The sequence below is a fragment of the Mixophyes fleayi genome, chromosome 4, assembly GCF_038048845.1.
Source record: "Mixophyes fleayi isolate aMixFle1 chromosome 4, aMixFle1.hap1, whole genome shotgun sequence".
In the NCBI taxonomy this organism is placed as follows: Eukaryota; Metazoa; Chordata; class Amphibia; order Anura; family Limnodynastidae; genus Mixophyes; species Mixophyes fleayi.
This window is the reverse complement of record NC_134405.1, coordinates 302,126,183-302,144,193: the sequence shown is the minus strand read 5'-3', so window position 1 is coordinate 302,144,193 and position 18,011 is coordinate 302,126,183. Positions and strand designations below refer to the sequence as shown.

The window sequence follows — 18,011 nt, the reverse complement described above, 5'->3', positions numbered from 1 at the left end:
GCTTTTGTTATTTTTGTTGTGACTGGGGCTGATTATTGCAGAACAAAACACAGGGTTAAAACAGTCCCTACATCAGGTATACAACAATGATGATGCTAAAGTAGGGACTGTGGCAGACAGAAACATTATGCTGTCTATGTCTGTAAGCAGAATACTATACTATTTAAAGCAAGTACAGCCAGATGTATTGATGTCATTGACAGCCCCCAACCCTCCCCACTAGAAGTCAGAGTTCACAATGTGCATTTTCATGATTTGAAAAGTAAATTAAAAACAGTGAAGTAATTTAACTTGAAAAAATCTGCACAGGCACAAAATATGTGTATTTAACTGTATAATTACACTGCTGACCTTTTCATTTGCATTTAATTTCAATCCTTGACTGTGTCCTCTCCTGGGAGAAAAAAAGGTTAAAAAAATATTATTTTGCATATTAACATTAAATATCACAGTGAGTGCAGTGCTCTTTAATACAACTGTTATTTCAAAAATAGCATATACATATATTTACATGTGTTTGGCCATCGGGGATTTATTTATTTATTTCCCATATGTAGTGGCAATCAATGTGTTCAGCTTATTATTCCCTATATGCAGATACGACTTCACACACCCTCCGTTCGCTCAGCAAAACAGGCACACAGATCCGACAAAGAAATGTATATATTCACTGGGTACAGTCACATATTAACAATGAAAGACAGAACTGTCACTAAATGGAAATTGCCAAAGGCTGAAACTCAAAATGACATTTCAGAAAGGATGTCCTCTCATTCACTCCAGTCCTGAAGGAAGTATTTCGCTTGACTGCAGATAGAGAAAATTGCTTTTTACACACAAGCGACTTTCATTCTCACTAACATTGAATCTGTTTTACCGAATGAAATTGCATTCTGCCCATTTACTCAACACACTGCTTCACCGTCATTTATTTTCATTGTCTCTGTGTACTTTTAGTTTGCGCCATTATTACCTCACCTATGGTGTACTATCTTTTTAAGTGTTACAGATTAATTTTAGATCTCCTTGTCCCATGGCACATTATAGATGGGGAACTGTCGCAGTTTGTGTCTTCAGAATTATCACACACAAACAGACGTCAGGTAGGTTGGTTGAGACAGCGTTCTTGGCATAGTAATGACCTTGTTTGTTAACCACTGAGGTCCCAGTCTGCTCAAAATGTAGCATCTCCTCTATGTCTTATATAGTGGTGGTCACACTGGAATCCTGATCATTTCAGGTCATTGTTAATGATCATGTCATCATTGACGTCGCAACAAGAAGTTATTTTCCTCTTCTTTCCGAAGGTGGAAAAACTGTTTTTCTCCTCATATTCCCTATAAAGCCCCTGCTTGTTGGCCAGTAGCGTGGGCGTCCCGGGTATGTAAACATTATGTTGATAGTCCAGTGTTGGCACATGTTGCTGAAACGGTACACCATACTTGGGACTCCAAACGCCGTTTGATGTCGGAGGCGTCTTTTTTATGTCTGTGGACAAAGAAAAATACTTAACTTAAAGACAGATCATCACATAAAATAAAAATGTTGTATTTAAAGCGTCATTGATATTCTAGTTGAGCATGTCAAATCTAAGGCAACTTTTGTAACTGACCTCCACTCTACCCTAAAACCTAAAGTGATAGCAACTGAATCTATCTAGTCCAATTCGCTTTCCAGGAGGACCGGGAGGCAGATGGGTGTGTGGGGGTGGGGATCGGTGAATCGCGTCACTAAGCCCTGCCCCTTCCATTTCATTTACCGAACAGCCGGGGTCTGGGAGGTAGATCTGCTTTCCCGGGAGTCCGGGAGGACTCCCAGAAATTCAAGAGTCTCCCGGACATTCCTGGAGAGTAGGCCACTGTGGTCTAGTTCCTCATATGGCAAATCAAAAATAATTAGCTGATTATGAAACCAAATAATATAATGATGGAAGCTTTACAAGCTTTACTGAGCATCCTTCAGCATTGTCAAACTCTTCTATTAAATAAGCCTGCAATAATTAACTTATGGGTGTCATTTGAGAAGGTTATCAATAGCACAGCAAAGCATTAAACAGAACACTATGCATTAGTGATGTGTGTTTTTGTACTTCACCTTAGGTTATGCATGCTAAGATTATTATTATTATTATTATTATCATAGGTATGTAAGGTGCCACAGAGCTCCTCAGCGCCATACAGTAGGGAAACAAGGACATACATAAAACAGTACACATAAAACAAGGACATACAAGGCAGACAAAATAAATGCAGACATGAAAACAAAGAATATGAAGGACCCTGCTCATTAGAGAGCTTACATTATAAGTAAGATTGCATTATTATATATTATATGTTGTTAGGGTCAGGGGTAAATAAATTCAAATGTCTACCAGTTTTCACCTGGAAATTTTGTCAGATATAGTTTGCGGACACAGATTTTGGCTGAACTGTGAGCATATTTGGGTGGTATATAAGGATAAATTGTTTATTGCATATTTTGCTCACTGCACAGTGAAAAAAATGCAAAAATAAAATGCCCCATTGGTAGTTATAAGCTCACAGTTTGGAAGATAAGGAGACTGTATAGAGGAAAGTATTAGCTCCTTTAGATGGATCAGGGCTTTTAATGATAAATGTGGGCTAGCTATTGAAATGTGCCTGATACTGCAATTTCATTGGGTGGAGCTCGCCTGGTTTAGTGGATGACTTGGTGAGCACGGTAAAATTAGTTGTCAGGGATCAAGCATCAGCGACTACTTTATAAGAAAAGAAAATGGTTTGGGTCTAAACTGGTCTTAATAATTGGGATTTAAAGGACAAAAATTTTAAAATTTGTAAAAGTTATGAATGTTATATTTATTATACCTTATAAATTGGGTTCTTCGTTATTTTTCTCTTAATTTTACAATTTAATTATGACTTTGAGGTGGTAAAAATCAGTCATACTCAGCTGCCTCGGTGATACTGGCCTGGAGCGTGAGGGTCAGTCTGCGGCTAGATTTGGGCTTTCAGTTTTTGCTTATTAAAAAATATATATATAATAATAATTGTAAAAAAAATAGATAAAAATATGTAAAAAAAATAAAAATAATCATTTATATTTCTCAATGAAAATTTTTTTATATTCACACAATAAAGCATTTTCCATTAATTTTCTTCTGGTATCGCCATCCTTGGTAATAGGGTTTTTTGGTAAACAAGCTTACCTCCAGCAAAAGATGTATAGGGCGAAGCTTCAACGTCGGTGGAAAAAAAACACATTTTTGCTGGCCACACGGTGGTTCGACCGATGATAAATATACCCTTAGGGGTATAGTTACTAAATTATGGATTTGAAAGAGTGTAGATGTTGCCTATAGCAACCAATGAGATTCTAGCTGTCGTATTGTAGAATGTACTAAATAAATGTTAACAAGAATCTGATTGGTTGCTATAAGCAACATCTCTATTTTCCAAACCCACAGTTTAATAAATATACCCCTTAGTCTTGAATGTAAGCACAATTAAAACAAATCTGGTGTCTGGCCAAACACATTTAAGCAGTCCTCTCTGCTCAACCACTTAGTTTAGCTGCTTAATGGAAAACAATATTTAAACCGGAGATTGAGTGTGAGCTCATTTTGTTCCCCAGTGTTATGATTAAATTGTGTGAGTTCTAGTTATTTCACTTATTGGATATTTTGTATACATGCCATATGGTACATTACATTTATCTTCCAATTAACAAATTAAATAATGCACTCACTGTCTATTGCACATAGAGCTTTGTGATTTTGATACTGCCAAATTTCTTTGATATTGTGTATGCTATACTGTATTGCATATACTATTTTTTTATGTTGTTCAATATTTTGTATATTCCACAGTGACGTGTCACTTTGGTGCTAGGTTTTTTTGTACTTTATTAAATGTCTTTTTTCATCGTGTCTTCATTTGCATGTTAATTAACAGGTTCATGAGTAGAAGTAATCTTATTAATGGACATACTGCTCAGGAATATATGGAACACCTGTGTACAAACAAATATCCCTATGACTAAGAACCACATCAGGCTTTCAGATGGTTTCAATGAGTACTCTGGGCTTTAAATCAATAAAAATTCCTGAGTGCAGATTTAACACTTTCTCTTACACTCTTCCCAATGTATGAAGCTGCCCTGTGATCCGGCACTGGGATTTGCTCCATACTTTTGCAACTGAATTCACTGTACTGTATGATCAATGTAGGATTGAATCCTTGCACCTAACAAGAAAGCAAACTCCCCCTCCTCTGCAACAGGTGTACTGTTTTACAACCGTTTTATTGCCCTTTGTCCATGAAGATCTCTAGTAATGGTTTAAACAAATATATTATAACTCTCTTCTAGAACATACTAGAGATATAAGTGTTGCATCGTGCTGGGTAATCAGATCTGCTATGCTCTTCAGCTGTGTCTTCCTCTGTCATCGGAAGACTCCACTATTTAAACCCTAACCTGTCATGCACTCATTGCGTATGATTGTGTTAGATACACTAGGCTCTTAGTTCTTCTACCTGTGTTCTATTTTTTTCCTTGTTGTTCTTGACTCTGCATTCATTTGTTTCCTGATACCTGGATTGCATCATACAAGTCTGTTGATTCCTAGCTCTGCTTATATTTGTCTCCTATTACCTGGTTTGCATCACACAAGTTTGCTACTTCCTGGCTCCTGTTTTCTGGTCTGCATCTACACGTTATTTATATATAGCACAGCTAAGAATCCTCAGATATGGACTGTGGTGACTACCTATTGCTCTCTTGTGGGTCTTCGCAGTGATTACTGGTCTCTTTGTAAATCTGCACTAGCATCTCTTCAGATACATTGTTTATATCTTGCATTGCCTCAGGCTATATAAACCTACACCAGCATTTCTTCATTGACATTGTTCATATTTCTTGCATTGTCTCGGTATGTGTAAACCTGCACCAGCATTTCTTCAGATATATTGTTTAACAACAAAAGACTGTGATATTATTGTATGATTCTAATTGCTCATCCTCAGCATTACATCAGAGATTGGGCTTTTCCTGTCTGCTCTTGATACTGCAATAAACTCCATGACATTATTTACTACAACATAACCTCTTTATTCCTGAGATTTCCTAACAATATGGCATTAATTCCACTAAAGATGGCATGATTTTCCACACATATGCATATGAAAAATGATTCCTTGGGGAGATACATTATCTCTCTCTTTCAGATTTACCAATTTATACAGTGGTCTTCAAACATGGGTAATGGAAAGTATTGCTTTGATTCATTATTTCCCATAAGGATTATACACTGAACTTGGAATGAACCCGAATATAGTTATAGTTAAAGGAATTTCAAGCTTTTATGATCTATGGACTGGGCAATAAACAAAAGTGTTGACTGCCCATCTGTAACATCAAGCATCTCAGAATGAACAATCAAGGTCAGGTAACATAAATCAGGCTTCTGAATCATACATCAGAATACATTAAACTAGTGTTTGTCTACAGCCAGTGATTTGCTGGAAATCATGCTTAAAGCAATTTCAGATTGATCGTGACCACATAAATATATATTTTTTCTAATAATCCTGATTAGGCTATAATCATGACAGTAGCCTACTATTCTGACCTATGAATTAGAGTGGGCAAATTGAGTCCTCCTATGCCATGAGCTGTGCCAAGTTTGGATTTACATTTTACGACAATCCTAGTCCTAATATAGATCCGGGCATTGCTGCTGCAGCTACACTGACATAAACAGCACAATCTGACAATTGGCTGCAGGAAACATTTGGTGACCTGCTACAAACAGGATAACCCCTGTAATAATGACACCATAGTAAATGTTCAATCATAACATACAATGGATATAAAAAAAACTGCACCTTATTGAAATTGCAGCTGTTTGTGATGAAAAACATTAAATCAAGATAAATCATGTCAGAAATGTTTCCATCTTTAATGTGACCTTGTAACCAACAAAAATCAAATGAAACAACTAAAAGACAATTTTAGGAAAAAGAAGTGGAAATAAATAAACTTCATTGTCCTGATTATGCACATTCTTAATGGGACTGTAGCTGTGTTCAGAGTTACCCAATCACATTCAAAACCATGTTTAAAGATAATTAGCATACACCTGCCAGCAATGAAAGTGATTGTGATTAACCACAAATAAAGATGAGCTGTTCCTGTAGGATTTCCTTGCGGCTTACTTGGTTACATCCTATTGAGAAAGCCATGATCCACAAGGAGCTTTTAAACCATCTACAGGATATCATTGTTTAAAGGAAGTTGTCATTCCCTGCATGTGACAACAGTCTCCTATATTCTGCACATGGCTGGACCTTATTTTTCATAGAACAAAAAATATTTTTAGCCCATCTACGTTATACAAAAAAATACATTCAACCATATATTCAATCAATATGGGAAAATGTTGTATGGTCTGATGAGACAAAGGCTGGACTTTTTGGCCTTTATTCTAAAAGATATGTTTGGCTACTGTGAAGTATGGTGGTGGCAGCATCATGCTTTGGTGTTGATTCTCTCAAGCTAGGACAAGGGATCAAGTCATGATTGAGAGCATAATGAATAGCTCCAAATATCAAGATGTTTTGGCACGAAACCTGCTGGCCTCTGTCAGAAAGCTGAAGATGAAGTTCACCTTCCAACATGATAATGATCCAAAGCAATGTATGGCTTCAGCAGAGGAACATCAAAGCCTTGGAATGGCCCAATCAGAGCCCAAACCTCAATCCCATTGAAAACCTGAGGAATGACCTAAAGAGAACTGTGCATAGGAGAACCCCTCGCAGTTTGATGGACCTTGAACTTTTTTGCATGAAACAGTGGGGTATGATTGCAAAGTCCAGGTGTGGATACTTGAAAAAGATTTATTAAAAAAGATTCAATGTTATATTAAAAGCTTAGTTGGGGGGTTTGCACACTTATGCAACCAATGTGCTGTATATTTTTTTCATTTGACTTGGTTTTTGCTAAAACATATTGTTTTTCACTTGAATTGTGTTGGTTGCAAGGTCACATTAGAGGCGGAAAAAAGTGTGACATTATTTTTCTTGATTTTAGGCTTCACAGCACAAACACTGCAATTTCAAAAAGGATGTCTAGACTTCTTATATCCCCTGAAGGAAGAACTAACAAATTCATAATGTTAGTTCCACTGCATGGGAAACTTTACTCAGGGGGGAAACTACCACGCGTTTATTATATATGCTGTACAGTCATGGCCAAAAGTTTTGAGAATGACACAAGTATTGGTTTTCACAAAGTTTGCTGCTTCAGTGTTTTTGGACCTTTGTCAGATGTTGCTATGGTATACTGAAGTAAACTTACAAGCATTTCATAAGTGTCAAAGGCATTTATTGACAATTACATTAAGTTTATGCAAAGAGTCCATATGTGCTGTGTTGACCCTTCTTTTTGAAGACCTCGCCAATTCACCCTGGCATGCTCTCAATCAACTTCTGGGCCATATACTGACTGATGGCCGCCCATTCTTGCCTAATCAATGCTTGGAGTTTGTCAAAATTTGTGGGTATTTATTTGTCCACCTGCCTCTTGAGGATTGACCACAAGTTCTCAATGGGATTAAGGTCTGGGGAGTTTCCTGGCCATGGACCAAAAAATTCAATATTTTGGTCCCCAAGCCACTTAGTTATCACTTTTGCCTTATGGCAAGGTGCTCCATCATGCTGGAAAAGGCATTGTTTGTCACCAAACTGTTCTTGGATGGTTGGGAGAAGTTGCCCTTGGGAGATGTTTTGGCACCATTCTTAGTTCATGGCTGTGTTGTGTGTGAGCCCACTCCCTTGGCTGAGAAGCAACAACACACATAAATGGTCTAAGGATGCTTTACTGTTGGCACGACACAGGACTGATGATAGCTCTCACCTTTCCTTCTTCGAACAAGCATTTTTCCAGATGCCCCAAACAATCTGAAAGGGGTTTTACCTCAGTCCTCAGCACTCTAATGCCTGTACCTTTTGCAGAATAGGAGTTTGTCCCTGATGTTTTTCCTGGAAAGAAGTGGCTTCTTTGCTGGCTTTCTTGACACCAGGCCATCCTCCAAAAGTCTTCGCCTCACTGTGCATGCAGATGCACTCACACCTGCCTACTGCCATTCCTGAGCAAGCTATGCACTGGTGGTGCCCAGATCCTGTAGCTGAATCAACTTTAGGAGACGATCCTGGTGCTTGTTGGATGTTCTTGGGCGCCCTGAAGCCTTCTTCATAACTACTGAACCTCTCTCCTTGAAGTTCTTGATGATCCAATAAATGGTTGATTTAGGTGCCAATCTTACTAGCAGCAATATCCTTGCTTGTGAAGACCTTTTTGTGCAAAGCAATGATGACTGCACATGTTTCCTTGCAGATAACCATGGTTAACAGAGGATGGACAATGATTTCAAGCACCATACTCCTTTTAAAGCTTCCAGTCTGTTATTCTAATTCAATCAGCTTGACAGAGTGATCTCCAGCCTTGTCCTTGTCAACACTCTCACCTATGTTAACAAGAGAATCACTGACCTGATGTCAGCTGGTTCTTTTGTGACAGGGCTGAAATGCAGTGGAAATGTTGTTTTTGGGATAAAGTTCATTGTCATGGCAAAGAGGGACTTTGAAATTAATTGCAATTCATCTGATCACTCTTCATGACATTCTGGGGTATATGCAAATTGCCATCATAAAAACTGATGCAGCAGACTTTGTAAAAATAATATTTGTGTCATTCTCCAAACTTTTGGCATGACTGTATATCACTGATTTAAAAAAAAAAATCATGTGTACCTAAAATTTTATATTACCTTTTAAAAGAATTTATACAACATGCTACTACCTATTCTTCTTTGAAAGGTCGCTTGTAATCTGCAGAATGGGATTGAAAATGTACATGCGTTAGTTAAGCAATTATGAGGCAATTATTACAAGATATGATTAGAAATACAGAAAGCCCAGAGATAATACAATCATTAATTATCTACAGGAATGTAATAGGTAACATGTTTACTCTGAGGGTGATTTAATTTTCTAAAGGATGCTGATCTAAATTAAGAGAGGCTATCCAAATGAAAATTGTTTACATTAGAAAAAAAGCAGTCTGAGAGGGGATATAATTACTAATTGCTAGTACAGTACGTTCAAGACTAATATAATGGGCTTTCACTAGAATATGAACTATGGTATTGGGAACAGCACTTGGAATTAAAGACATACTATTTCAGCAGCTGCAAAATAAAGAGTGCTGTGCAGAATGAAAGCATTCAGCTGTGAAATGCACTCCTTGTATCTGCAGCTATCACAGGTTCAGCTGGTAGGAGCATCTATTTTTTAAAAGGTTAAATTATACAGCTCTATGCAAAAAAGGATGCATAAGAAATATGTAATAAGCAATTTTTAATGTACAATACACGATTTAAATTATATTATAAGCAATGTTATATTTGATGTACCTTCACTATGGAGATAAAGTCCAATATGTATTTTCATGCTACCCAACATTCGTAATATAAAAATTAAGTTACTTTAGAATAGACCAATAATTAACATGTCCAGCCATGGCCTTTAGTCTCCCGGAATGTCCAGGAGACTCCCGAATTTTGGGGAGTTATTCTGGACTCCCAAGAGAGTAGGTCACCCTCCCAGATCTCACATGACTTTCTTGGAAAAGTGGACGGGACCTTTATGATGCATTTCGATGCGAATGAAGTCATCATGTCCCCGCTCCCTGCTGTGTGATGATGTCAATCCGGGATCACTTTGAGGTGTGGTCCATAAAGTAGATGAGTATGCCCTAAATGGGTCTGTCACTTCCCCAAACAGAGTATTGGGGCACATTGTCTTGTCGTTTAAAAGGACTATACCTGTTAAATCTGCTTTGAGAACTTTATAGGTTATAGTAGTTTATTAGTTAGAAGATCTACAACGAGACTGGAAATTTCAGGGGTGTTATTTTTGGAAACAGCATGAGTTTCAGTGGCGAGGTAATCCCCCATTCTGCTACTTGTTATCAACTTGATTTATTTTGCTCATTCTTTTCCAACCTATTCTAAAATTGTAATGTACTGAATTAATTAGGATTAAAAATCAGTTTATGATCCATTAGTAGTTTTAAATAATTATTTAATTTAGCTCAGATTATTCTAGGGGGAAAATGCAGTAGCCGGGTACTAACAATGTGCAATTGCTCACATTGGCGGGCACGGATTAACCCAGGGATGGATTAACTGCCAATATACCCTAATCCACCAAACCACACATGTTTTCAAGAGAAACCCCACAGAGAGTTGAAGTGTATCTATTGCTGCTGTAAATAAAATTATATAATTTTATATATTATTAATCTAATATATCTTCTTCTACTGATGTACAATAGGACAGAGTTTCCAAAATCCAGTACTCTGGGAACCCTAGCAGCGCATGTTTTCCATATCTCCTTGCTGGAGCACAGGTGTAATCATTACTGACTGACACATTGTAACAGGTCCACAGATGTTGTAATTATGTCACCTGGAAAACCTGCACTGTTAGGGCTGCCTGAAGAGTGGATTTGGGAAACCCTACAATAAAAGATACCTGTTGTGCAAACTTGGAACATAACATAAGGGAAAGAACTTTGAGAATTATAATACAAGATCTGTGAATACATTATTATTGTTATATTATATATCTCCAACATATTACAGAGAATATTTCTCATTCACATATTTCTCATTGTCCACAGCAGCTTACAGTCGATTCAAAACTGTATGTCAATGACTGTGAATGAATCTATTTTTAAACTGTACAAAATGCATTTAGTGATAAGTGTCTTGTAAAAAAAAAATGGACTTATGGGACAGGATTGTAAACTACTCTATGTAGCTGTACCACAAATATAGAGTATTCATTTGAAATAACTGTTTTAATTCTCGTCCTTCGACTCTACTCTATTTCTCCTACATGCCCTATCTGACTATAGAGACAGTTGCAGTGGCGATCGCCCCCCCTACCAGGGGCTTGCTGCCGACAGCTGCACACTGTGCAGGTCCGTTCAGCAGTGACAGTATGCTGCCCGGCTGCTCTGATTGTGTTTTAAACACAATCAGAGCAGCGGGACAGCACACTTTCACTGCTGAACGGACCTGCACATACTGTGCAGCCGCCGGCAGCCTTAGAGCACAGAAAGGGGCGGGGCCTAAATCGCACCCCCTAAAATCGCCCGGGGTAGGACAAATGTCTGGGTCCGCCCCTGGACAGTTGTATGGTGGCCTAGTGGTTAGCACTTCTGCCTCACAGCCCTGTAGTCATGAGTTCGATTCCCGACCATGGCCTAATCTCTGTGGAATTTGTATGTTCTCCCTGTGTTTGTGTGGGTTTCCTCCGGGTGCTCTGGTTTCCTCCCACACTCCAAAAACATACTAGTAGGTTAATTGGCTGCTATCAAATTGACCTTAGTCTCTCTCTCTCTCACTCTCTGTGTGTGTTAGGGAATTTAGACTGTATGCTCCAATGGGGCAGGGACTGATGTGAGTGAGTTCTCTGTACAGCGCTGCGGAATCAGTGGCGCTATATAAATAACTGGTGATGATGATGATGATGATCGAACAACAAAAGTTTGCTAAGTCATGTTAGAAGGTAAATGTTCTTGCTGTGCTCATAGTCTTTGCTGGTGTGGCCTTTTTTTTCACATTTTCAAATTTCTGCCAAAAATAAAATGCTTCAAACAGTTCTATAAATATACCTAGTAGAAAGATGAAAAATGCATTGAAAATATTGCAGGCAGTTACAAGTGCGCTGTTAGTTATTTCTAGCACACTACCATATTCTTAGTATTATTTGCCCACTTGGTGAAGTGAGTGAGCCTAATACCCAAACTAAGGTAGCAAAGAAGAAGAGGCAGGAGGTCATGCAGACGTTCTGGTTTGATAAAGCATTGATTTATTTTTTAGCATATAAGCATCCCATTCCCATGGATGTGATAAATAAAGCAATAAAATAATTAAAGTGATATTTTAGTGGTAAAATAAAGGCAAACCACAAAAATATATTGGGCCTGATTCGCGTTCAGATGTAAGTCCATTTGCGTGCCGTAGTATGAATTCGCTCTACGTGTGCTCAGAAACGGATGTTACTTGAATGAATGCTATTGCATGCAACTTATTAGAAACTCAATTGACAATTACGACTGCCTATGATTTGAAAGGTGGAACGAGGGTAGGAAGGGGAGGACGGCCATAGACAATGCACAGTAAGGGTGTGCTGATGTAGATGTGTCACTTGCACCAGCTACATGGCAGGTGTGATTGCTGATGGTTAATGATAACTGGCATGGCACAATCTTTTATTGAAAACTACACATATGTATACTACTAGATAGCACAGAAAGTGTGCATGCAAGTACAAGAGACTATAAAAATGCATTGTGTATGCTCAGTATGCATTAAGATCATTTAGATTTATGCATATAATCTGAAAAAAAATAAAAATAAAATGTAAGCATATATATTTATTATTGATTATAGTATTCTGAGTTGTTCACTTATTTTATGAAATATTTCTTTAGCATGAGTTCTGATGTGACTTTATATTGCACATATGCATGTACGTATCCTGCACTCTGTTATGTCTGTTAACATACAGCAAGTAATTTTAAGACTGAGCTTCATATGGAAACGCATCTGACATCTGCATGTATATGAATACAGATGGAGGTGCATTTAAATTTCATACTCTTTTTTTTACAAGTTGTGTGCGAGTTGCATTCAGACACGAATCAGGCCCATTATGTCACTGACAAACTAAAAAGTTCCACTAAATACAGAAGTTTGTTTGGTACCTTTTTATTGTTTTAACTTTTTCTACTTTGTCTAACACTATCTAAATTAATCTCAGGGTTCCTCTGCTGTTCTGTGTGATGTTTTTAGATAATGAATTGCCACTATACCAAAATTTTACTTTGAAGTGACCTGGCATTTCCAGTCTCCCTCCCCCAGGGCAAAATGACCCAATTGGAAGGGACAAAGAAATACACGGCAAATATGCCCATGTGACAGCATGCTATTGGTCTGGGACCCCAAAGAGGTGGTCTCCAATATTATATATAGGATAGGATGGGAACACCAAAAACTGATTATAGTACCCCTCTTGGGCTCACTTTCCATAGTATGTGCACCTCTGGTCTATAGTATAGACTCCAAAGAATTGGGTGCAATTGTTTTTCCAGAAAGAAGGACTTTGCCTTTCAAAAATGTGACATCGTATTGGAGAATTGCTCCAAATCGTTAACTTCAGTTAACGTAAAATCAATCTTTCATTCAAAGTTTAAACTTTATTAGTGTGTTTAAAGTATATAGTCATTTTAAGATCTAAGATTATAGGTTTGTTTATTTTTTAAATGTGAAATAGAGAATATGGACAGCTAAATAATATTTTAAAGCAATGACTGTACCCCGGGCAATGACACCACTGTCATAATGTCTCACTAGTGCCACCAATGTTCCCATTGGTGGAACGTGACAATTTTTGAGGAGAAATTTTCCAGATTAGTGACAGAGCCCCAAATAATTTACTTCTTTTAATAATGATTCAGAGAGACACTAAAGATGGCTAGCAGCACATAGACACACTGACTTTAAGTTACATTTTATTCATGTTTTCATAAGCATATGTGGAATTGGATTCTCTTTATTTTTTGCAGGCTTTTGAAAAATTAATATAGGCTCGATAAACGATAGCTGCCCAGATTTATTTGTAACATTCTCTGTGCCTTAGGAGTGAGCGACTTTGAGAGTGGGTGTTACGCCGTTTTAAAGAGAACCAGGAGAGAATGAATGGAAGAGTGAGCTAGAGAGCTATTGGAGTATTCAGCTGAGTTGCGTAGAGTTGAGTTCAGAGTTCTGACATCTCCGTGTGCTGAGACAGAGGGATAGTAAAATATGAGACTCCCAAGCATGAAAGGGTGACAAGACTGGTGCTGTAACAGAGTGAGTGTCGACAATGAGAATAGAGCTTCATGCAGATGATCTGGACAAGTGTGAAAATGGGAATTCAATATCTCAGGTGCATGTTAATGTGTCTATGAGAGTTAGGTGTAGAAAGCCCAGGTAGTACAATATGCAGAATCATCCAGGATAGTGAGAGACATAACTGAGAGGAGTTCCGCTATTATGGGGAAACAAAGATCAAGTACCGACAAGTTACTTTGCAGGAGGAAAAAGAGTAACAGTCCCACCACATGTGAGTGTTAGCTCTTGAACCTATTGAACTCATCCTCATTCTTCTGTGCTGCAAAATAAACATGTGAAGTCCAGCACACTTTTCACATTTTGCTGCCACAGATTGTGAATTTTAAGTAGATTGAAGTTGAATTGTTTGACATTGATCCACAAGTATTGTGCCCATGTCAACTTCAAGTAATTATTCCAAACCTTTTCCACAAACTACAGAACTGGATAACAAAATATATTAAAGTCTTTCTACCAAATGTAACTGCAGGCTTACATTTACATAGATGTTATACATTACCGCAAAATCACACAATTTGTTTACTGATTTCACATGTGTAAGAAATTTGTAGATCACCCACTGTCAATGATTCTGTGATTATAAATATTAACTTCCCTTGAAGGTCCTTTAGCATTCTAAAGATTTTCCACATAAAATGACAAAATAACATTGCAAGCAAGTCAAAGGTATGACTATAGAGAGGCCCAAATCTGAGGAATACTACAAGACCATTGCAAAGTCATTGATCTTCCTTGAGCTCAGTGAAGACCATTGTACAGAAGTGGAAGAAGTATAGAACTACAGCCACACTGCCTAGATGAAGCAAACTCCCCCTAAACATAGTTACCTCACAAGATATGCTACAGTGAGGCCAACTATTTAGTTGTACAAGCTGCATAAGTCAAGTGGCAGAGTTGAGATATAATGCATATAGGTAAGAATCTTCAAGTGTGCCACAAAAAGGGCTTTTTGGGAGGGTCACAAGAAAGAAGCAATGAGTGAAAATGTCTTTGTCCGCAAAGACGTCGCAAAATGCCCTCTTGAAGAAACTGCCGTGATGCGGCAAAATGTTTTGTGCTGTGATGACAGGAGGGGATTTGTTTCTCCTGAATTCTCAGAAATATAAACAGAGCCAGCGCTGCCTTTAGGTGAACCAATGTGGTTGCCTAGGGTGCCACTTTTTAGGATGACTGAATTAGTGACATAATGTCACTCATCCCTTAACTTTGATGCCCGTGCAGTGCCCCCACACTGAGTGTTGGTCACTGACATGAAGGAGAAGCAGCGAACAGCTTCTTACATGTCAATCTGTTGGCTGCTGCTCCTACATGTCAGTGTTATGCTGCGAGTGTGGCGCCTGGCAATGCCATTATCTCATGTAACCCCATAAGCCAATATGTAGCCCATACCTATTTATATTAGAAGCTGCCCCCTTAACCCAATAATGTCACCCCTCCTTCTAGGAGAGCCCTTAAACAACCTCACTTGCTCCAAAATTCTCCCGTATGCCCTTGGACCCCTATTGCTCCAAAGTTCCCCACATGCCACTCAGATCTCCTCACATGCTAATCAGACCTCCCTACATGCCACTCAGATCTCCTCACATGCCACTTAAACATCCCTATATGCCACTAAGATCTCCTCACATGCCACTCAGAATTCCTCACATGCCACTCAGACCTCCCTAAATGCCATTCAGGCCTTTTCGCATGCCACTCAGATCTCCTCACATGCTAATCAGACCTCCGTACATGCCACTCAGATCTCCTCACATGCCACTCAGACCTCCCTACATGCCATTTAGACATCTTAGCATGCCACTCAGATCTCCTCACATGCTAATCAGACCTCCCTACATGCCACTCAGATCTCCTCACATGCTAATCAGACCTCCCTACATGCCACTCAGATCTCCTCACATGCTAATCAGACCTCCCTACATGCCACTCAGATCTCCTCACATGCTAATCAGACCTCCGTACATGCCACTCAGATCTCCTCACATGCTAATCAGACCTCCCTACATGCCACTCAGATCTCCTCACATGCTAATCAGACCTCCCTACATGCCACTCAGATCTCCTCACATGCAAATCAGACCTCCCTACATGCCACTCAGATCTCCTCACATGCTAATCAGACCTCCCTACATGCCACTCAGATCTCCTCACATGCAAATCAGACCTCCCTACATGCCACTCAGATCTCCTCACATGCTAATCAGACCTCCCTACATGCCACTCAGATTTCCTCACATGCTAATCAGACCTCCCTACATGCCACTCAGACCTCCCTACATGCCACTCAGATCTCCTCACATGCTAATTAGACCTCCCTACATGCCACTCAGACCTCCATACATGCCATTTAGACCTCCCTACATGCCATTTAGACCTCTTAGCATGCCACTCAGATCTCCTCACATGCTAATTAGACCTCCCTACATGCCACTCAGACCTCCATACATGCCACTCAGACCTCCCTACATGCCATTTAGACATCTTAGCATGCCACTCAGATCTCCTCACATGCTAATTAGACCTCCCTACATGCCACTCAGACCTCCCTACATGCCACTCAGATCTCCTCACATGCTAATCAGACCTTCCTACATGCCACTCAGATCTCCTCACATGCTACTCAGACATCCCTACATGCCACTCAGACCTCCCTACATGCCACTCAGACCTCCCTACATGCCATTTAGACCTCTTAGCATGTCACTCAGATTTCTTCACATGCCACTCAGACCTCTCTTCATGCCACTCAGATCTGCTCACATGCCATTAAGGACTCTTCACATGTCACTCAGACCTTTCCACATACCAGCCATACCACCTCACATATACTCACTGACTAATCTACAGCCTAAAAATGGCTTAACAGGCAGAGCCTGCAGAGAATGGAGGAAAAGCACTCCTTCCCCCAGGGGCAGACTGGACTGGGGACTGGTACCATAGAGGGCTAACTTGGGCTGGGTCACTGGGCCACCTGCATTCTTTCCCCATTTAAATAGGCTGCTAAGTCGGGTCATGCCCCCTGGGCTAAAACTTGCCAGCCCTCCCCTGCCTTCCCCCTCTTCTGGTTGAATGTGGTTTGTACAGAGGAGGTCACATGATGTGGAAGCCAGCTTTTCCTGTTTAGTCTTATTATTATGCTATAGAGCAGACAATATGGCAGATTGAGACCAAAGTGCTGGGGGCTGCAGGTGAAAGCTCTCTGGGCCGCTGGTGATTCACCACTGGGCTAGGCTAAAGCCCTACTCTGAGGGTCCACTGGTAACAAAACATACAATGAATTCAGAGAACAAACAAATGGCTGCTCCTCATAGTCTTGTACTTTTTGGGTGTTGAATCTCTCTTAGATAAATTGGAAAGTAGGAAGAAAACATTTCTGACTAGCAGTTTTGCTTTATTTTTAGATGGTTGACATTGAAATACTAATGTTAAAGCTTCCTTTGGATCGATGGAACAATTACTATGATTATAAGATAATAAGTAGCTCAACCCATTAGCAGAAAACTATCATTAATTTTTTATTGTATACCATTAAATGTATAGCGTCAGTATATTGCCCTATGGTATGTTAATTCTGACAATGACAAAATTGTACTTATATTTTACAATCTTGGAGGTATTTTTACTGAAAGTAAAGTCAATGTCAATGTCAAAAAGTTGTCAATTTTGCTAATATCACAAAGGAACTGTGGGAAAGGGACACTTTGCTGGCGTTATTATAATTCAGTTTTTCTGTAAAGCTGGGTACACATCTATGCAATTATCGTGCAGATCACATGATGCACCAACGTTTGTTCAGATATTACAAGAGTGTGTAGGCTCCCGCGATCATGTTTTATCGCGCCAAAACATATTGCATCTCTTGATTTTGTTTTGTAAACTTCCTAAAAATTGTATACGCGCTCATGACTAGCAGTTCCGGCAGATATCTGCAGAGTGCACAGACTCACAATCTTTTCAGCAGATGGTTATGAGATGAAAGTCATAGATCTGAAGGTATATTGTGCAG

At 39.1% G+C, this 18,011-nt stretch overlaps 1 protein-coding gene across 3 annotated transcripts in view; it reads right to left on the bottom strand.

The window, feature by feature from the left end:
* Positions 1–321: 321 nt before the first annotated feature.
* LOC142152871 (protocadherin-10-like) overlaps positions 322–18,011 on the bottom strand; it is a 60,597-nt gene continuing 42,907 nt past the window's right edge. For 2 of the 3 annotated variants that reach the window (XM_075209907.1, XM_075209908.1), the window contains exon 4: positions 322–1,488. In XM_075209907.1, coding sequence (XP_075066008.1) covers positions 1,232–1,488 — 257 coding nt within the window. In that variant the 3' untranslated portion in view covers positions 322–1,231. The remainder of the gene's footprint in view (positions 1,489–18,011) is intronic. The other variant, XM_075209909.1, reaches the window with a different exon arrangement.